The sequence below is a fragment of the Prinia subflava genome, chromosome 2, assembly GCF_021018805.1.
Source record: "Prinia subflava isolate CZ2003 ecotype Zambia chromosome 2, Cam_Psub_1.2, whole genome shotgun sequence".
NCBI classification, from domain to species: domain Eukaryota; kingdom Metazoa; phylum Chordata; class Aves; order Passeriformes; family Cisticolidae; genus Prinia; species Prinia subflava.
The window spans coordinates 79,905,213-79,927,902 of record NC_086248.1 but is presented as its reverse complement, the minus strand read 5'-3'; the positions used below and the strand labels follow the sequence as shown (position 1 = coordinate 79,927,902).

The following is a 22,690-nucleotide window of genomic DNA, read 5'->3' as shown; positions in this document are numbered from 1 at the left end:
GATTCATCTCCTGATCAGCCCATTTGTCAGGTTCTCCTTTACTTGATACCTTTAAAAAATGCTTTCATGGGTTTAAAAGTCCCTGTATTGCAACTTTTTTTGCTGTTTTTTTGTTTGGATTGTTTGGGGGGGGGGGGATCCTAAGGGATTGATGAGGATTTGGGGGGGGGGGCGCTTTTTTTGTATAAGAGTAATTAACACTTCATTCAAATAACTTTTGATAGAATTACAATAGTAGCAGTTTTCCTGGCCTATTCTTGCTTTTGTTGCCTCAAATTTTGTTTGATTTTTGACTGCTCACTTACCTTACAAAGATGTTTTGATTGAAGTGGCCATAATGAAACCCACCCCAAAGCAAAGCATGGTATTGCACAGCTCAACTAACCCAATGTATTCACTGTGTGCTAATTCCACAGCAAGCAGCAGTGAAATTAGCTTTTAAAAGCAACACTCCATTAAGACAACTGGAAGAAATTCACACTTTGCAGTGCTATGTCTGTCTGCCTATAGAATCTATACATACTATTCTTTCTGAAAGGTAGTCAAAATGCAGGATAACAAAGCTCTCCGGAGCAAATCTGAGCTTTTATCCAGATTCTAGTATTTACAAGTCCTCCATTCCTCCTTCCTTCACCTGGGAAAAACAGAAAGTTGAGAAAACCTCAACAAAACAAAACAAACTCCACACTCCTATAAGCTTTTTATCCAGAGGTCCAAGTGAGATTTCAGCTGAAACCCACGGAGGCCAGAGCCCTGTGTTGGGCTCAGTGCAGTCAGGCACCCCCCAGCCAGGGCAGGCTCCAAGATCCACAGCCAGCCAGCGCTGCACGTCCCTGGTCTGAGAGCCCTGTCCTGGAGGCTCTACACACTCCTACGTGCAGGACAGGAAACACGAGTGCACAACGCTGAACACAGCTTACAGCAGCAACATGTACCCAGACTCCCTGCCCCTGTAAGTGGCTGTCACCAATTACCAGGCACAGAAACACTTTCACTACCACCTCTACAGGCAGCAGTTCCCAGCTGGATTTACCCTTTTCCCTGCTGTGGCTGTTATGTGCCCAGCCAGCTGCATGGCAGATCCCCCTGGCTGCATCCATTACACCACAAAGGCACTAAATAAGTCAATGTTTTTATCACAGAGCCTGATTCCAAGGGACAGAAAAAGCAGAGGCTCCAGTGTCTGAACAAGGACTGCCCAAGTTTGCTGTCTGTGCTCAGAGGGCAGCTGCCAGCACTGCTTTCACCACAAGCTCAGGGAAGAGATCCAGACTGGAGGGGGAGCTGGCAGCTACTGCAGCAGCGGGTAACAGACCAGGTAAAAGAGATTGTGGACGAGGATGGACATAGAATATTTTTAAAGGTGAAAAGAGACAAGACATGTTAAAATGAAGAGCACTGACTGCATCCAGTGAACATTTTATGAATGACTGCCTGGAGTTAGAGACACAGCATGTAGGAGACCCCCCAGCAGAGCATCAGTAGCTGCTGGCATTTGATGAATATTCATTCACGAGACAACTCTGCTAAAGACGACGTCTGCTTTACTGACGTAAATACTGTTGTTATTTTCTGCAAAATACTAACCATTAAAATGGTTAACAATCTTTTAACACCCTTCTCACAGTATGTTCTCTTTCTAGGTCATAAAAAGCAGAAATTAATGTATTTTTCAATGCACACCATGACCTGTGTGATCCCATAAAGTTCAATTGAAAACTGCAGCCAGTACTGCACACTTAAATAACCTTTCTCCACAATGTTAACTGAACATTATTAGCACAGAGTTGTTAAGAATGGATGGGATGGGAGGTCACCTTGTCTAAGGCCTGTGCTCAAGCAGGGTCACCTAGGGCATGTTTCCCAGGACAATGGCCACATGACACAATACTGCACGATTTCCAGGGCACTGCTTGATGTCTTAGTCAATCACTCCACCAGACATATCTTAAACTGCCTCATTTCTTCTCTAGGCCTACAGTTTTTAGTAGGTGCTTTTGGTGAAGGAAAGGCATGAGACCATTGTTTCAATGCCCTCAGAGACTGTTGGCTGCACCACTACAGACAGAGGAATAAATACAGTCTGCCTATAAAGATTAAAAAGATAATTACTGCAGTACAAAAAAAGTCTGTGTGAAAAACCAACTGGTCCGATGCTGTGTAAGGGAAACAATATCTGGGGGGGAAAGTCTTCACAGAGATTTGGTTACATCTGTGTAACATTAAAACTTCTTCTCATTACTCAGAGCCTACCAGAACCACCCCAGTTGGCACAATTATTTAATACCTTCTACAACTGGCCAAGCCCTTTACAAACTTGCCAAACAGGCAAAACCAATTCACAGACTGACACAAATTCACCTCCCCTCTGAGGCCGCGAATTACCACATACACTAAACTAAAATTAAACTGATATGAGCATGGATAAATACATTCCTTGGATTTTTTTCCAGTAGGAAATTGACCCACGTTTGGTTTGAATTAATCTCACTCATTGCACGGAAACAAATAACTAAATGGAAAGATATGAGTCCCTTTGAAGAGCGTGCAAATCAAATTTGGGTGATAATTAGCAGCAGATAATTGAAACCGACTGTTTATTTGCACAGAGGATGATGTTACTGAGCTGCCTCTGGAATGGACAAATAGAGCTGTGTATTCTGCTTCCCACCTTGCTTCTTATTTTTAAACCTTTTACAGAACTTTGTCAACTCACCAATGTCAAAGCTCCTGCAACTGTGTTAAGGAAATGAGTGGATGGAAGAACTAAGTGAAAATCCTCTTTTTTCTGTTCTAAAAAAATGGACCTTTAACAATTTATATCTGCTCCTTCTCTTCTTCCTTTCCACAGACACAACAAAACTGGATTTCAAGATAAAACTGGTTTTGGATTGCAGTACAAACAAACAGGTCTGTATTGGAGTAAAAGGTTTTAAGGCTCCTGGTCACACCATTTGTAGCTTGGTTTACTCCAATCTTCAAATTCTTTCAATGCCTGGACCCTGGTATCAGAGCCACAAAACTACTACTAACACCTACAAGCCTGAAAGAGCATGGCAGATGGGGGAAAAAAAAAAAAAAAGTAAATTAATCCAGTTTTCCCTGCCATCAATAATCTCACCTGGGTATTTATTTCTATCAAACCAGTCAGGTATGGAAGAAATTACCTTGACTGGGGTAGAGGCTAAATACATCTGCATGCAAATAGCAGAGGAGGGGGTCTCTTAGATAAGATTCTACAAATTAAAGACATAAACACTAATTCCTTCAAAAGTCATGGAATATTTATGGAAAATGAGGCATACGTAAAATATGATGGTTTTTTGTAGGATCCTTCTTCATAAAAATGGCTCTGAAACAAATCACGCAGCTTGTGACAGAACATTGCTAAAGAAAACAGGTCAAAGTGACTTAAGACTTAGAAATACCCAAGATTGCTTTATTACTTATTTAGGAGATTAAAATTTGATTGCCAAAGGATAAAACAAAATCAGAGTGGGGCGGTATCTCCCTTTTAGTTTTAACCAAATCATATTGTGCTAATATTTCACTCTAAAAAAAGCAGTCCTCAACTTCCTGCAAAGTGAGATTTAACTCTCAGACTGGTTGTCACAGGACTAAAACTGCCCTTCTGAATAGATGAGAGTAACATAATGCATTTTCATAAAGGGAAATCTAATTGCTACAGATATCTTAACATTGTACATTGTTTTCACTAAAAACTCAAAATTAATCGAATCACTGGGGAAAATTTAACCTCAGAAAAAAACCCAGTATAGTAGAAAATAGATTCCATACCTTCCTTACCTCTTACCATCAGTGAAGACTCAGGTTGTCAATGACATTCATTCAGTAGCACGAAAATATCTCCTCCATTCCACAATACTTTGGAGCTGACTCAGTTTTTAGCAATGTTCTTGCTCATATTAACATCAAACCTAACATACTAGATATGTTCTTTCACAAACACCTTTCAAACTGTGTTGTCAGCCTATCCTTGCAACTGTTAAGACACGCAAATCCCCATTTGAGTAGAATATTCACTAAATCCATTCTTCACCCAGGTGCAAAGGAAAAAAGAGCAGTGTGTTTATGTTGTTATCTAATACATAAGCAGATACAGTACTGTGCAACTTCCTGGGTCTACAACACATCCCATATTTTTAAAATCAAATTTAAGTCACTTAAATCTCAGAGCCCCAAAAAATCCATGCCACACACACCTACTCACCTTTCTGCTCATCTCTTCCAAACCCTGGATCTTCGTCTCCTTCAGCCTCATGTGAATTTCCTTCTCTGGACACAAAGGTTTCCAAGCCCCAGTCCCTGAGCACTCAGTATCGAGCCTTCCACAGACACAGCAGACACTCTACTGGCCCTTGCTAACAGAGGCCTCCAAAATCCCTGATTAGCTCTGCCACAAAAGCAATGTGGAATTGTTCAACCTCAGCAATATCAATTCCATGCATTTTTATGCTGTTGGCCATTTGTCAGCCCCAGATACAGCCAGCAATGCCATGCTGTGAGATGAGCTATATCAGCTTTCCAGTGATGGTGACTCCACTCCCTGGGCAGTCCATTCCAGTGATGAACAACACTTTCAGTGAAGAAATTCCTATTATATCCAGCCTGAACCTCCCCTGGCACAGCTTGAGTCTGTCTTTGTTCTGTCACTAGCTGCCTGGGAGAAGAGGTCAATCCCCATCCTGTATATATGTATATGTGTGTGAGTATAAAAATAAATAAAATACAGAAGAGCCTTAAATTCTGGTGGAGCTAGTTCCTCCATTAATAGAATACTTTTCTCCCACAAGGTAAGATATAAACTCTAGAAAAAATAAAGTGGGGTTTATCCTCAGCACACAGGAGGGCAACTTTAAAGGTTTTTACTTTTACACCAAAAAATATTGGTTCAGCTGGGCACTCTGTGTCCTTTGTGGGTTTTCTTCCCTAGTACAGGAAGCTCCCTCACGCTTATTCACCTATTGTAACTCATTATCATGCACACTATTTTTCCCCATGTCCAATACAATGACCAGTTGCAAGATTAGCAGCACTCACAAATGCCAATCCATCAATCACAAATAACTCTGTACAGCCACCACTACTCATCTGAAATCTGTACATGCATTGCATCTGTGCACCAGAGCTGCTATGAGCAGATCTTCACCAGACCAGGCTTCTTTTCTGCAGTGACTTTAACCAAAGTCAGAGCTGACCCTCAGTCACAAAGACAGTTTCTCCCATTTCTTGAAGCTGTCTGACAAATGCACTGTTGTGGAAACTCCAAGGAAACATGAGAATGATTTGAAAGGAAAAATGCAAAGGCTTATAAAAAAAACTTACTGAAGACAGAGGAATTCCTCTAAGTTTTAATTGTTTACTTACCTTTCCTTGTGGCAACCTGATTCTGGCTTTTTTTTTCTTCATTCAGATCCTCAAAATGAATGGTATTTTGACTTTCTTAAATCAGCTATGCATTAACACACATGCCCAGATCTTCAGAAATTCTGCCCCATAAGTTGGAATAAACACAGCAAGCCCCGGTATAAAAATGCTATTGAAAACAATAAAAAAAAAAATACGCCATGTTCCTATAACAAAGATATTCTCAGGTGAAGGTATCTGCACAGTAGACTTCACATGAAACGTTTAGCAATGTAAAAGGTTTGCCTGGTGATTCTACAGGGATATGACAAAAACAAAACAAACAAACAAACAAAAAAACCCAAGATGCTTAGCTATCCTAGCCCAAAAAGAGATTAAAACAATATATAACTGATTTTATTCATTTTGTTACTGTCTGAATCCATGAGGGAAGCATTCAAAAAGCATGTTTATTTTGTCTCATTGACAAAATAACAAATACTAACCATGAAGATTTCTACCTTTCAGCACTGCAGGCCCTACTCCAAGATGAGAGGCAGTGCCTTTCACCAATGTTCCACTTCCAAAGCCTCCAAAAATAAAGTGAGGGACTTCCAGGCATAAGGGTTTTAATAGATCAGAGTCTCAGCATACTCTCTGAAAAATTCAATCACAGTAAGAAAAGGTTCATCACCCCTCTAATAAAAGCGGGAAGATTCACGCTACCACCTTCAGTTGCAGCATCTTCTCACAAAATACCCAAACACAGAATCTCTAACCAAATGCAGCTGAGCCGAGTCAAACCTGCAGCGTGGATGCAGCGGCCACTTGACTGACAAAAGTTCTCTCATCTTCCATCTCCCTGAGGCATCAGGAGATGCCTCTACCTTGGGAAAGTACACCAGAGAAAGAGAGCATGTCTCAAGAACCTCGCTGCGGCACGACTTCTAACACCAACATGGCAGGACCATTGGTTCTCCTGGAATTTGGAGATTAACATTATTGAATTTAGTTATAATGCCACATGAACCAAATCCTAATTTCCTCAGTGTATGTTCAGAAAGATGCATAAGGAGTATGGAAAGTTGGCCTGCTAAGTACAACACAACAGAGCTGCATCATGAAAAGCAGAAGAGTAAGAATATTTTGTAGTCATATTACTTAAAACTGAGACCAATCATCTTTTGGAAACGTAAATATTCAACTTGGTTAAATCAAGACAATCACAGATAGACATTTTTTCCCAAATCTTTGGCTGTATTGCAATGGTTGTTTCAATTTGTAATCTCCAACTAAACATTTCCTATCCATGGATTAACAATATATTTACTGACTTGTGTCTTTTAACAGTATTTATCCAACATAACAAAATAAACTGCAATTTGTTATACTTTTTTTTTTACAAAACATTTTATAAATATTTTTACAAAATGTATACAAAGCAATTTCAAGTGAGACATACTTTACAAATGAAGGTATTTAAGCAAATAAAGTCCATACCACGCTGACAATAAGTGACACATCCTCTTTAAGTGAAGTCAGTCTGTAAGGCCTCCCTACTCTAACAGATAAATTATACCAAAATCTTCAAAACGAACATAGTTTTCTTAATTGCCAGTTTAAAATTTGTTTTAATATTAGGCAGTATTAAATAACATTGAAATCACAATGCTGATCCAGCAAAATAATGAAAACATGTTTAAAGTCATGCACATTCACAATACTTTGCTGGACTTGAGCCCATATGATTATAAACTTTTTTTAAGCACCACAAAAATACAATTCTTTCATTTACTGTTTCACCACGTACCAAAATTCCTTTAAAACTGAATTCAAAGGAGTGAACAACAGAACAACAACAAACTAGGATCAATCTTACTAGGATTGTTCAAGGGGTTCCTCTCATCAGCAGTTCAGAGAAATGTGTCTGACCAAATCAACCACAATTACTTTTTGCAATTTGTCATTTTTAGATGTCATCGTCCTCCCTTCCCAATGAGACCCAATAGATGACACATAACCTGATACCTCAGTTATGTATTTGCTGTAGAGAGCCTGGAAACCCCATACCCATTTTGAGGTGGTACAATAAGCAAGGGGACTGATGAATGTGCAACTTCACTTTTTTTTCCTCAATAAAAGAAAAATATAACTAGTTAACATACAGCTGTGTAACTTACTGCTCTCCTTCCTAAATAGTTCAGAATGGTTAAATTTCCAGAATGATAAAATAAAATATGCATTCAGGATACACAGCCATGAGAATATTATTAAATCTAAAAAGGCAATAGGTGAAGACTATCTTGTCAGTTTTGCCAATAAGAAAACAACTAACTGCCTGAGAGTCTATTCTGTGGACACCCAACTAAAAATTTAAAACTGGCAATACTTATTAATATCTCATACAACACTTGGGAATGTTGGGTTTTTACAAACATGTACTTTAAAGTTGGCACAATTTTTTTAAATGGCAATTAGTAACATACAAAACCAGTACTTCCATTCACGTTGAAGGGGAAATGAGTTTTAAGGAAGTTCATCTTTCTCTCACTGCTTTCTAGATTTGGTTTCCTTTAGTGGTCAGACAGTGGCCTGTAGCTCAATACTGAGTTGTGCTGTAATGTTCTACTATCCCAAGGATCTAATTCTGCCTCCTGATGGACTGAATCACACAGCAGCAAAACCTTTTGGTTTCTCTCCTGGCAATCTGACTGACAACCACAGCTTGTCACAATGAGCCTCTTACATCACAAAAATCATAATCAGCAAGTCTGGAAAATGGCTGGTAATGTTTCTGAGAAATGGTGGAGAAGTTCTGGGGGAGAACATGAGCATACTTTAGAAACCACAAAAGCTGTATCCTCCTGAGCAGACAGATGTACTACACACACGTGACGAACGTCAGCGCGCTTATGTGCACAAAAGCACTCATGACCAAAGTAAACTAGAACAAAGCAGCATGGGCAGCAAAAAAAAAGTCATAGATTAAAATAAATAAATAAAATAATAAGATTCTATCTTAACAACATGACAGCAAGCCAAATACAAACCACGCAATGGTTTCACTTGGCTTTACAATATGAATTAATAATTACACTTTTTTGATATGTTTAAACAATGGGATTGCTGATCAACTTTGGTCTGTACATATCTTGATAATTGTGACTGCTACGGTGGATGATTTAACATTCTCTGACAGCATAAAGCAAAAAAAAATCAAAAATAAACACTGGCCTTTAAATTTAATCAGAGTAAGGCTAACATCCTCTTAAAATATAAGCTACAAATACAGTTTTCAAATAAAAGTGCTTTTGACACTTGGTCTAAAAAAAACCCAAACAACAAATTAAAAAAACAAAAACATACCACTTCAGAAAGACTCAAGGCTGACTACATCCAATTATAAAATGCAAAATCTTTTCCTCAAGAGATAACATATATATGTATTATATATATAAATTCATGGCTCTATCATGGCCTCATCCTGTACACTTTGCTATTTACTGGCTTCCATTCTACCTTCCTTAGTCAAGCATTTATTACTTCATCTCATGCCACTGTGACTAAGATCATATAATATCATCCCACAGACTAAAGTTACCCACTACAAATATATCAAGTACTAGTTTCTGCTCAGAAAGCAATAGAAAAGCACTTAAATTATGAAGCCTTGTAAACACACTGATGATTTCCTTCCAACTTCAGAATCCTAGAATACAGATTCATTAACAAAGCAAATAATAACTTCTGAATAGAGGTACAGTGGCTTTTCCAGAAAAACTAAAAATTTGATGATTTGTGGAAGAGAAGGGTAGGGGAGAATTGTTGCTTCCATCACTCTTTAAAAACATTTTCTTAATAAATATATCCTTTCAAATGACTGTGATTGTCAGTATATTACCGTATTATATAGGGCCTAACAACCTGCAACCCTGTTATGTTGCAGTACTGCTCAATTATCAAAAGCACTATCATAATAATACTTGAAACAGTAAGGCCCTAACAGACTGCATTCTAACAAGGATTAACTTTACTTGGATATCTCACTGTAACCACAATGAGTATTGCTCTCAAACACAGAACAGAATCTAGTTTAGAAAGGTTAACCTTAAATGCATGTCAGGCTGTACTTGTGGTGTCATTCACATTTGCTTCTGCTAAGAGAAACATAACTTGTCCATGGTACTGTAACTATTAACACTCTAAGATACTATTTACAGCTGCTTCTAAAATAGAGTCAGTTTCTACAACACTTTCACTGTGGTCTGGAATAAATTTTTCCAGGCAGTTCTCTTGTGAAGCGATAGGTGAAAAATTAGGGAACTCTAATTCGACCGAGCCACTACTTGCCGCCTCATTTTGTGGCTGCCTCCCAGCTTTTTTAAGTTCCAAGATGTTTTTAAATGTAGTTTCTAAACTCTTACTGAGCAGTAAGTCTTGCTGGGGTTCACCAGAGCCTTTCCTGTTATCAGGATGCAAAACCTCATTCTTTGGAGAGCTCCTCAGAGTTTTGTCTTGAAGTGAATTATTACACATTACCTTTGAGAAAGACTGAATTGTGTTCCTTGATATTTTATTGTGTGTTCCATGACTGCCTCTTGGCACAATTTTTGACAAGTCTTCAGAACTCGAGGAATTCTCAGAGGACTTGGCAAGATCTTTCCCACTCATCCTTTCTTCAGAAAGGGCCATGTACTGGCTCTCAGAAGAACAATTAGCTTTTTCAAACTTTAAAGCTTTAGTGAGGCTCTCGGATTTCTTAGTAGAAGCTTTTCCTTCTTGTGGTGTCAGAATGTTGTTAGGCACTAGAGGAAGTTTACTGTGATTTGTAGACTCTGCTGAGCTGGATTTTGGTCGGTCTCTGGCTTGGGTTTTGGTGGTCTGACTTCGAGAGGGTAAAGTTTTGCTAGACTGGTGGTCACTTTTGCTGGACTGTGCTTCTTCAGCTGTTTGCTCAAATTGTTTGGCAGAACAACAAAAATCGGCCTGATAACCATCTGAAAATTAAGTAGCAACATTTCATTAAAATTACCTACACATCCAAATAACTGACACTCCAACACAGTTTCTGAGTACTGAAATTCAAATAACAACCACAGTTTACAGATCTGGGTCTTTAAGAGAGGTTCATATGCTTAAGTGCTCTGCTGTGTACAGTGCAGGAGATTAGCACTAAATTAATCAGCACACTGCTCACATACGTGCACTGTAAAACCAGATTAAGGGCACTTCCCAGCCTTCTAAATATGCAAATATGGTCTCTGAAGATTAATACTTTCTACAACACAACCTGTGAATATCTTTTAGAACATGCAGATCATGCAGAACACCTTTAAACAAAGCTGTAATCTTACACAAGTAATGTGTTTCCAGGTGCTATGTTTAACAACATCCCAGTTAAAAATGCTGCCATTTATGCAGCCATGACACTCCAAGAGCAACACTTCATTAAGATGAACAAGAGTATTCATGCTTCAAATAGTGCTGCTCTTTCTCGCTGCAAGCAAACTCAGAGATTCTTCTCTGCTAAATGGAGGCACTGCAGGAGTCATGACTGTTGTCAAAAGAAACTCAAACACTTCTCTGCCAAACAGGTAAAATACTTTTTTCCCCACAAATAACTGCTTCAACCCTACAGTGTCTCTAGATTTTTGCATTCTAGAGTTATAGAAAGTTATCTTGCAAATGCTTATTCAGTATTTCAATAACTGGATTCCACAGCAATCAGTGCCTCACTGTGGCCACAACTATTTTTGAACACTCCACACTTAATTTAGGAGTTAAGCATTCCTTACCAGGATCCACAAGTGCAAGGCGCTTATCCCGGGTCAGAGATGCTCTTTCCTCCTGGTTAAACATCCTGTCAATCATAACCATTTCTGCAGAGGGATTTATCCGCTGGAGGAAAAGGAAAGAAACAACCACTCTCTATAGTGACTCACACGTTGGTACCAAATGAGAACATTGATAGCTTAGTTAATTTTCAGAGAAAAAGAAACTTCTTTTGTTACACACTTGCAAAGAACATTCACAATTCAACAGTCTTGACTCTGTCCCCACCACTGCTGAAATTCAGCCATGAAATATTACTCACGTTGTACTGCAAGTTTTATTTGGGAAACACCTTAAAACAGGGAATTGCTCTTTCAGTTGTATGAACTGTACTTTTTCAGGACTGAGTATGCTTACTACTGTATACCACAATTTTTTTACTTCATGCAGTATCCTTCTCTTTTAAGGGATCAACCAGCAAAAATCTTGAACTGGGACCACCCTATCATCTTCCCTGCACTTCCCTCCCTTCCTTGTAACCAGCTGGTGCAGAGCTGCATTTTGCTGACAACGCCTTCAAGGCATGGATGGATCCATCCATCACAGAAAACGTTCACTGCACTAGGCTATAAACAGGCAACTAGTTTCAAACCTGAATGCTATGCGAGATAACCCTTTCAAAATTACTAAATGGGATCTGCCATACAACATACCAGATGCTAAAAGAACAAATCTCAGCCTCCAGCCTCTCTCTTTGTACCTACAAATACTTGCAAATATTTAACGGCTAGGATTTTTTACAATTGCAACTGCTGGTTTAAAAAACATATTAATTCTAACAGTTATATTATGTATTCCTGTCTCTAAATATCTAAATGTATATTATACTCAAATTCAAAACTTTTGAGGCTTGAAGACCAGCATGTCTGAAGTCGCAATTAAATTTCCTGATGCTTGTAAAACACATCCTTAAAGTAACTTTGTCAGTTTTATTTTACCTCATACTTGGCATTGTGAAAGCAATTATATCAGAAGCACTTCTGGCCAAGTTCCACCTAGCTTTTAAGGACAATGATTTCCTAAATTGTAACATTATTTGGCTCCAATTATAATATGGCTGGAGGCCTCTGAATGGACAGCATCAACACTATTTCAGGTTCCATCAGCCACAGAAATACACAGGAATCACCCTCCTGACTATCACAGCCTGTTCAGTGTAAGAGCAAAGCAGAAGCAAAGAACAGAAGTTCATGTGTTGTTCTGTAGGTATTTTTTGAACAAACTGAATCCCACCCCATAAACAAAGTGTATCTGGATTCTGCACCTTACCATTGCATCTTCTATAAGCAAACATCTGTATTTGTTCAGCATAGCCTGTGTCCTCTTCAGAAGCTGCGTAGCTACAGATTCAAATTCACTGTCCACTAGAAAGACAAAGTACACTTTCAAACACTGTTCTTCAATAACCTGCACAAATTTTAAAATGTTCCCTTTCTTATTACTCTAATTTACATTAAGAATTGTCTTGATACACTGATTAGAAACTTACTGCCAAATTTTAGAAAGAAAATTACCTTTTCTTAAATCTTCTTCTGTTGGCAGTGATCCCTGGCATACATGGTATGAAAGGAGTCTCTGAACTGCATCATTCAACGACCTGAACCGACTTTTATCTGGTGTCACAGCATGTACCTGATCCTTCTGTAGTTGCTGCAGAATACTACAAAAAAATTATAATATATATTTCACATACTGTACAGAGTTTTTACATTGACAGAAGTAAACATCAAGGTTTCTGCAACAAAATTACAATGAAATAATGACTTACAAAGCTCCTTTAGTTAATTGTTTAGCAGCAGGCCTTTTCTGTCCAACTAAATGACCATCCACCTAAGTCCAAAGTAAAAGACAAATTACAATATATCCCCTCATTTGCAAAGTCTATCAGGATTCGTTTCTGTCCATTAGGTACATCACCAGCTTTAACTGTAACCACCACAGAAGTATAAACACTTTCATCTCCTATTTTCATAGGGCACTGTACCCACAAAATAGGGAAGTTACATAAACCAAAGGTCTGAAATGCCATTTGTAGATGAAGTCCTCTGTTGTGCATTAAACATATTTCACTAAGAAAGAGATGATCGAATTTAACAGGTGTAAAGAAGGAAAGGTACAACTAAAAACTTTTACAAATAAATCTGCTCATACAAACTGTCTCTGCATTTCTCAGATTTCATCTTGCCTGATATTGATGGATTAGAATATCTGTGAGGAAAGCAGGCTAACGTTGTGCACTTAAATTCTCAAAAGCCACAGTGGCTGGGGGGTGGTAAAGGTCATTTGAGGAATTCTGTTTCAGTGTCAATTCTACAGATACACCCATCAGGTAAAGACTGAACTCATCTTCTCCTTTCCTTAGACATTTAACGAAATCAAGGTTTTTCCTGGGAACACGCTCCAAAGACCTGAGGCGCTCTGAGGGGGTAAAGACTCATGGCAGGCACACTGGAACAGGATTTGCCTCAAAAAGCCTCCAACTTCAGAGCATAAGAAGTAGTCACCACCAAGTAGAATGAGCATCTGACCAACTATTACACAACCAGGCTGACCTCCTAACTGAGCACTACTGTACCTTCTGCTCTACTTGTACATCAATAAGACATCAGTGGGAAAACATTCCTATCCTCCTGCACTGACAAATACATTTAAAAACAAAAACTCTTAAGTCAGATCATCTCCAAAAAAACTCATCCTGGACAGTGTTTTTGTACATACTTGCATTATGTGGGAGAACTTTTGATGGTAAAAAAAGAAGACTGCAGTAAAGAATAAAACAGACAAAGACCAGGTGGAACTTTTCTGCTACTTCTCACAAACCACTCCCTCCCAATCAGCTACGGAACAGCTGAGTTTGTAAGAAATAATGAGAAGAGTAGGTTGAACTTTTGGCCAACTCAATGAAGAATTGTTATGTCATACAAAATGATCTTCAGGGAACCATACAGTCAGACTCCACTTACTGAACTGAATCTCAAAGCAGTGTACCAATTTGAAAAATAATCAACATTTATTATGTCAAGGTAGAATTCATCAAGTTCGAGGGAGTTCAGATACTCTACAAAAAACCTACAGTGATTCCTTACTTTGCTCACTACGTGCCTCCACCTCAGTGGAGGGGAGAACTAGGAAAGAAGTAAACCTTGTAGATTGAAAAAAACAGTTTAAAAACAGAAACAAAATAAAATACTATAGTAATGATAATTATTATAAAGTTGTAATGAAAAAGAGGAAAAGGAGGAATTAATCCCAGAAAAAACAAGTGGTGCACAATGCAATTGCTCAGCACTCTCTGACCTATGCCCACCCCATTCCTGAGCAGTGATGAGCAGCTCACAGGCTGCTCCATTTAGACACAGAGCATGATGTCCCACAGTGTGGGATGTTCCCCTGGCCAGTCCGGGCCCTGCCCTGCCTCACCGGCACCGCGCGGGGCACGGGCAAGCACTGCTCAGGAACTGAAACACTGCTGCCATATCAACCTCATCCCAAACCCAAAACACAGCACTGCACCACCAGATAAGGAGAAAATTAACGCTATCCCAGCCAAAACCAGGACAGACAGGGAAACATAGAAATAGAAGTATTCTCTACCTGTATACTCTGCTGAACTGATGATGATCCTATCACTTTTTCTTGTGGCTGTGCTGTTCCTAGAGATTGTTGTATGATTTTTCCTCCAGAGTCCTGTCCTATAAAAGAAAGTTAAAAAGATTCTTGTCATCTTAAGCAAGAGGAGATTAATTTCATGTACCTATCCTGATAATTTTGCTTGAGTTTTTAGGAAAGATGCATCTTAGGCTTAAAAGCATTCATGCAACTATCCTGTGGAGAAACCAACTCATAAAAATTAAACGGGACTGATATTTTGTCCTGAAAACCTCAGATACAAATCCTCAGATAAAAATCACATCTCACCATGGTACTGCAACATAAGAAGAAATTCAAGTATTTTAAGTTTAGTGTCCCAACAATTTACCTAAAATCATACAGTAAATTTTATCAAGCTTTTCAGTACTAACCCTCCCTCAAGTGTATCACCCAAATTTTTCTGGAGCTCCTGGAAGTACTTAGACAGCAAGCATATTTTTCCCCTAGATTTTTTTAGATAGGCAGACTTCCTCCAATTGCTTTGCTTCATGATCCAAACAGCATCTTATCACTCATGCTATGTTACAACCAAAACAAGTAAGAATTTATTAGGTTTTTTTCTCCAAAGGGACCCTGCATACTGGGCAGATTGCCTGGACAGCTTATACATAACAGTACACAAGGAAAAAAAAAAAGCAAGGTAGAGTACAGGATCTTATTCAAAAGGTACTTATGTACAAAGAGAACAAGAAGGTTACTGCACTTTTCTGTTTGCCTTGAATGTAATGGTCTTGTTCTTTCAGTAGCACAAGTAGTGCTGCTTGAAAAGCTGCTATTTTGCCATGAACAATGCGTGAACTATTCTAACTCAAAGTGACACATTCAAGAACAAAGTGAGTGATGATAGCCTGCACATAACCTTGTAATACTGATTTCTCTTCTCTCTATAACTGAAGGAGCCACCACATTCAACATTCTAGAAGTTTCATGGAATTTTGGCAGATGTGTGTATTTTGAAAATTACTGATTTCTATTTTCCTAAGCAGAAAAAACCCCAAAATCAAAGAAGGTACAATTTTGGATTTTATAGAGGGGAGAAATAATTGCTAATTGTGAAGATTAAACTTTTCACTATAAAAAATGAAATACCATGATTGGGAAAAATCAAAGCACACATTCAAAACTGAAAAAATATAGCTTGAATTCTTCTAAAAATACAACTCCAACGACCTTTATAACCCTGTGAGCAGGAGGCATCAATGTAAGCCTGACACACTGAAGAAGAGCGAACCTCTGTTGCTGGAGAAAATTAAGAAAATTATGTTAAAAAGACCTTAGTTGACCTGATAGTGTGTTGCTCAGAAGATTTGTTAGCTGAGGCTGTCTCAAATTGTCCTGTGCCTTCGATGCAGAAACCGGTGATGTCTGGTTCACAGCCTTTTTCTGTGCCACATGGATATAACAGAAAACAAATTTTTTAAAAAATCACAGAGAAATATTTACTGAAAGCTTTAAGAAAAACAAGGAAAAGGCACCTAAAATTCACCTCTGTGTATACTTTTTCAACTTCAAACTCATCAGTAGTGAAGTTTCATATATCTCAATCCCTCCAAGTTCAAGAATTTTATAAAGTATATCAGAAAGGAACAGAAATTATACTAACAGCACAAATATATACCAGTTGCATTCTACAAGACCCCTGATTTCCCACTACAACTGGCCCTCAGGAAACTCAGCTTCTCAGAGTTCCACAGCTGCAAGATGACAAAGTTGCATTCCCAACACAAATACCGACAGTGGAACAAACCCTCCGCTGCTTAGCAACTAAATGATACCTGGTTTAGTATAAAGTACAATGTTTAAAATGCAAACAAACTACAAAGATTCTGGCAAACAGTGGCATTTGTTCTCTCTACGTTCCTGTCTACAGCTCTCAAATTCCAGCACAAAAACAAAATGATCTTTTACAGCAATAAGAAATACTCTGTTTTTATAACTGCTGAAACTCACTGACCCAGCACATAACCTGCAAACAGGAAGATGCAGACACATGAAGACAAAGTCAGACAGGCCTCAAATTACTCATACAAAATGCTACAACCCGCACCAGAAGTCTTGGCAAAGACTACAAATGCGCTTCTACAACATGTTCATACTAATTTTTTAAATACACATTATTTTCTGAGACATTATTTCACTGCAGATTTTCAATTTGGTTAAAAAAAATCCTTCAGGCCTTTGGAAAAAGAGAAAGATCTAATTAAGAGAAGCAAAAGAAAAAAAATCTAATTAGTGCAAATGCATTTACAGAGAGTAACCAATATTTTTAAATGAAGAAAAAAAAAGTTTAAAAAAAGGAAAGAAACTGAAGAGCTTGTTGCTAATTGTGTGAAAAGTCACTGAGTTAAAATTGGCAGTTCACTCTGGAACTTTACAAATTTTTTTTCTTTTAAACTTTTGACTGTTTGTAACTTATGAAAACAGGAAAAATTGTGTGGAATATAAACTGCAAGTGTATCTGCTGGACAAAATGGACCACATCAAACCTTAAAAGTGAATTCAGATATTTTTTTAACTACTAGCCTGACTTCTTAGAAGTTTGTGGTTTTTTAACATTATGTTTTTACAAACTACTTTAAAAAGTGTTTCTTTTTAAGGGTTCTACGAAACATTTCTTGTCTTTGCATCAAATTTGAAAGCTTCTAACTGCTCCAGACACACATAACAAAATCGCCAATATGATAAATAATAAAAGGAAGCCCAAGAAACATTTTCATTTCTATTTTCAGTAAGTCAAACCTTGAAAATGCACAGGTTTTAGTGAGGCCAAAAGACTTTTAAATGCCAAGAATGAACCTGAGCCTTTGCATCTAGCCTATGCTAAGGTTTACAGGGGAACTCGCAATTGTTTAAACTTACAGTGGCCATTCCTTTAAACAGGAGCAGAAATAGACTGATGCTAAGCACTCCTGAAAACAATACTATAAATCAACAAAATCTTTGGAATTAATCAAAGTGACAGAGTTGTTCACTCAGTGACAGATTTAGAAAATACGAATGCAAATTAATAAAATTGAGAAATGTGAAATGATAACCCTGGGTTACAGTAATTTTCAGCAGTTCCACAGTATTTGTAACAACACAAACTGGCAAAATTAACATTCTGTGTATTAACCAGATCTCAGCACAGCTTAGAAGCCTTCTTCAGCTACATTCTCAAGCAGCTCTCATACCTGACCAAAGGCAAACTGTTGTTGTGTTACTCCCACAGACGTGTGACTAAAGGTGCTGACAGACTTGGAGGAGGATGCTGGAAGACGATGCGATGCACTGACGGCAACTTGAGCTCTGCTCTGGACCAGCTGATCTCCTGCAAAGTTCCCTCCCGATGCGACAGACTGAACTGACGCTCCCAAGCTGGGGTGCACTGAAGCAGAAGAACTCGCAGCAGCAAATCGATTAGAAGCTGACATATTTGACACTGTGGACTGCCCAGGTGACATGGTGGTAAAACTCGATCTGCCTTGAGAAACATTAGCTTGGCTGGGTGACAAATGCAACACCGTTGGCGACGCCTGCTGCAGTGGCACCTGTCCACCAACAATTTGGGAAGTTCCATGATTTACTATAACTTGGTTTCCAGGAGCTGTGAATGTCTGGCCTGAAACAAGCTGAACAGCTGTGTTCTGATTATTCAGCATCTGTCCTGAATACGACTGGTTGGCTCTTAGCATGTTTGTAGAGTTCCTGTTGAGCATTACATGCTCAGCAGACACTTGGCCAGGCACCAGCTGGGAAGGCTGAGTCTGAAGAAGTTGTCCATTTATGGCCTGGACATGATGAACTGAATTAGAATTAACAGACAAACTTGTAGGTATGAGAAACTGGTTCTGAGGTGCATGAGGCTGTCCCATAGGAGAATGGATAACAATACTACCTCCAGCATTGCTAACTGTCTGAGGTGTAACTGATTTTCTTGTATTTTGTTGTTGATTAACAATATTAACAGACATATGAGGACCAACTACTGAACTCTGAGGTGAGTTTGCAGAAGCAAATGGAATACCTTGCTGTACATGATGTTGCTGTATTCCCAAGTTATTCACATTGTAAGCAGTCTGCTGACCCATCTGAATTGGCTTTGGTTGGATATTGATAGGAACTTTGTTAGAGTTTGGTGCCAAACCCCTTTGAATGATGATATTATGGACAGGCAAGGAAGTCTGAAAATTTGTGCTGTTAAATGGAACAGTTACGGGTTGTGCTACTGGACTTGAATTTGAGTTACTGAACAGCGAGTTCCCATTTGGAGTTTGTCTATGAACCAAGAGGCCGCTGCTCATGTTCGCAGGCGTTTGCTGACCATTGCCTTTCAGTATGATCTGAGATCCATCGAGGTTGTTGATGGTCATCATGGAAGGTTGATTACTAAATGAACCAATCAGCTGTATCTGCCCAGAACCACTAATCTGGCTGCTATTAGACAAATGCTGGCCGGGAACACTAATTCTGACGTGTTGCATAAAGCCATGTTGGACACCGACTGTATTGCTTGCAAAAGATGCTCCAACAGGTTGCTGTACCACTTGAGTAACTCCTATAGGTTGCAACGTCTGACCTGAGTAATTAGAAACATTAGAAGCCTGAGTAAAGGATGCTGATGAAGAAGGATGAAGCTGAGCTTGTGCAAACTGTTGGCTAGAACCTACACTGGCATCCAAATATGCCTCTTCCGCCAAAGTCTGTTCAGTAATATTGGCCTCCTGCAAGGACTTCTGAAGAATATCAAAAGGCTGATCCTCAGTAAGATCAGGTAAAGGAGAAGACACAAGTTCATCTTCAAGAAACTGAAGGCTACTGGACAGCTGCAGTCCATCACTAGGCCCCTCTCCAAGCTGACCACTTACACCTTTTACAGACGACTTAGGATCAGTGTTCTGAAATGCAAAACAAGAAATAAATCACTTGCAGAATTCCAGTATCTGCTTTGTTTCCTCATTAGTTATTTTTTCATGCAAGCAAACTTTCTGCACAGAATTATACTCTTCCCGTAGCATGTGCAGGGTGATGCTGACCCCCCACAGTGAGCCAGCACAAACAGGTCATGGATATCCTGCTCACACCCTCACACTGCTGGAGTCGCTTCTCTCCCTTCCCTTCTCAAATCTCTCAATACACAGCACTCAGCTCTGCAGCTGCACTGTTTCAAGAGGACATGAAATGCTCTTTAAGTGCCATTTTCCCTTCCTCCAGCTGAGCACTCTACTGACAAAAAGATAAAAGAAATGAGGAGGGAAAACACCTCCACTCTAATTCAGTTTGGGGTGAGGCTTCAGTAGCAACAGTAAAAAAAAGGCTTCAGTAGCAATAGCAAAAGCAGCGAAAAGGCAGAAGCTTTCCTTTCACTGACTTCTATGAATAGAGATTCACCTCCAAAACCCTACCAGCATTTCTATCATCACTTAATGTATAAATTAGTGACCATTTCATAAAGTTAAGGCATTATGCTCATTCCTTGTTTAAAAATATTTTAGAAACAATGGAGTAAGGAAAAAAAGTGTTACAGACTGTGGTTCATGCTCGTAAAAAGACTACTGAAAACTGTAAACATTGGAACTACCACAAATATTAAGTGGCACCTTTAATGAAGGAAAAATTCCTTCAAATCCACATCCATTAACACCATGATAAGGAAAATCAAAACCTATTTACTCTGGCCTTCTGTCAAGATTCTCCTAAATCAAAGTTCTGTCCATAAACTCTAGACAACACAAGCATCAGGTTTCGGCAGATAGAATGAGAAATTCAAATGCATAGTAATACTCGTGATAGTTTTAAGTTAGGCAAAATACACCTTTCTAAATTGCATGATCACATCTCAGCTATTCAGAAGCAACAACCAGTTTCTTTTTAGGTCAGGATAAATGAGAACTGTGGGTGTGCAATTATCAGTCACATTCATATTCTGAGTCTTCATTCCTTGAAGGTCATAGACGCCTGTTCTCACCTCATGTAAACAGTGTGAAGATGCTGCAAGCCATAATTATCACATGCACTGATGTCCCCACCCTAACTTTAGTTCCCCAAGCATATTTATTCAGAATTTTACCCCAATCTGTTCCTGAAAAACCTGTGTATTTTCTGAAACTTCAGTCATGTTTTAAACTATTAAAAGATTTTTCTTAAGAGTATATACAATATTTTCAAGTTACAACTATTAAACTACAGCAAGCTTTTAACATTTGTATTGATAGAGGAACAGCTTAAATGTCTCAGTGTCTGAACCTCAGGAATGCCTAAAGCTACAAATCAGGTTCTCAACAGTACCTAACTACCATTGGGCAGAATAAAAAGGAATTGCTAATTAGGCCACAATTAGGACTCTTAGCTGTCAGGTTTTGAGGAGATTTCCCTTTGCATCTGTAAGTTGTCTCCAAGGAAATGACCAAACTGACATCTTTTACAACCTTGTAACTTAAACAGTTCCACTAATGCTATTCCAGTTAGTACAAACAATACAACCATTACTACTACCAATAATAACACTAATAAATAATATTTCATGCAATCAAGATTAACAGCTTAAAACACTCCCACTGGAACAGAGAATCCCAAGTTTCATTCCCTGCTCCCAGGACTATTTAACATTAGAAAACAAATTTATATGCACAAACTGGAACCTCCCAAGTTAACTTCTGAATCACTACTGTGCAGATTCAGAAGAGTCACGCAGAATACTATGCTAATTTCACAAAGAAATCAAAGCCTCTGCAGCTGCATGGATCTGCTGACCAACAAGAAGAGTCTTATTCTCACTGGTTCCAGGAATATTCTGCTCTCTTGTGCTGTCCCATTATACTGTAACAGGAGAACGGGAGCAGGCACCCAGTACAAGCCAGGTAACGGGGCAATGGCAACGACAACTGCCACAGGAAACCAACATGGAATCAGCAGAGGTGGTACAGACTCAATTAACTCAGGGAAGGTTGGGATGGGGCATGGGAGGCAGTGTAAGGGACTGGGGAAGAATGGATAGCGCCTTCTTTTCCTTCAGCCAGCAGAACTTCATCTTGCTTGTGTTAGGTGTTGGTTGAGCATGCTTACCAGCTGAGGCACTGAACCCTCGACACTGAATTTGTAAACTCTGCCACTGAAAGGCATGAGACAGGCCAAGACAGTCAATCCTACTTCATAGTAGTAATTCTGAGTATATACAAAGACAGAACTTCCAGTATCTGCAAAAACTTCAATGACAAAAGCCTCAGAAGCATGTAACTTTTCACTTATCCCATTTTATAAGCAGGGACTCTGACACCATCTGTTTATTCTAACACTTGCTCCTTCCCAATGAACTGTAAGAATCTGTACTTGTAATCAAGTCATTCTTCACTTATGTCAGCACAGGAGGGAGAAGGGAAGAGAAGATGGCACTGGTGTTTCTTATGAAGATATAAAAGGATGAGGACAGAGCATGCTGAGAACTAAACTGTAGTATGTCATCCTAAGGAACATACACTAGGAATCCCTGCTCCTCTGATCACCTGCCTTCTACATTACCTACTCACAATCACCAGAAAGCTCTTAGCTTTCACCACATATCTATTTCTTTCAACTACGACTCCCAAAGCAACAAACTCACCTTGTCCAGAACTCCCACTGCCCCTCAAAATTACTCAAAGAAACTCGCTTTCTGAAAATACACCAGAAACACCTGACTCTTGCCTACCTAGTCATACTCATCAGAAGGATGTCTACCAGAAACAACTAGGAAGTCTAGGCTATGACAAATGGATGTCATGTGTCATCCTTTTTTCCCCAAACCCGGTTTTTCTTAGGGTAAGTCCTCAAATCCCACCTCTGCCAGTGCTGCACACAGGAAGCTGCTGGATGCTAATGGCCA

The 22,690-nt window shown here is 39.0% G+C and overlaps 1 protein-coding gene across 4 annotated transcripts in view; it reads right to left on the bottom strand.

Moving 5' to 3' along the window:
* Positions 1 to 6,748: 6,748 nt before the first annotated feature.
* Positions 6,749 to 22,690, bottom strand: part of BICRAL (BICRA like chromatin remodeling complex associated protein) — a 47,217-nt gene continuing 31,275 nt past the window's right edge. For all 4 annotated transcript variants that reach the window (XM_063390761.1, XM_063390762.1, XM_063390760.1 and 1 more), the window contains 8 exons: positions 18,024 to 19,727; positions 16,134 to 16,233; positions 14,794 to 14,891; positions 12,968 to 13,029; positions 12,714 to 12,859; positions 12,469 to 12,563; positions 11,163 to 11,265; positions 6,749 to 10,364 (listed from right to left, as the gene is read on the bottom strand). In XM_063390761.1, coding sequence (XP_063246831.1) covers positions 9,562 to 10,364; positions 11,163 to 11,265; positions 12,469 to 12,563; positions 12,714 to 12,859; positions 12,968 to 13,029; positions 14,794 to 14,891; positions 16,134 to 16,233; positions 18,024 to 19,727 — 3,111 coding nt within the window. In that variant the 3' untranslated portion in view covers positions 6,749 to 9,561. The remainder of the gene's footprint in view (positions 10,365 to 11,162; positions 11,266 to 12,468; positions 12,564 to 12,713; positions 12,860 to 12,967; positions 13,030 to 14,793; positions 14,892 to 16,133; positions 16,234 to 18,023; positions 19,728 to 22,690) is intronic.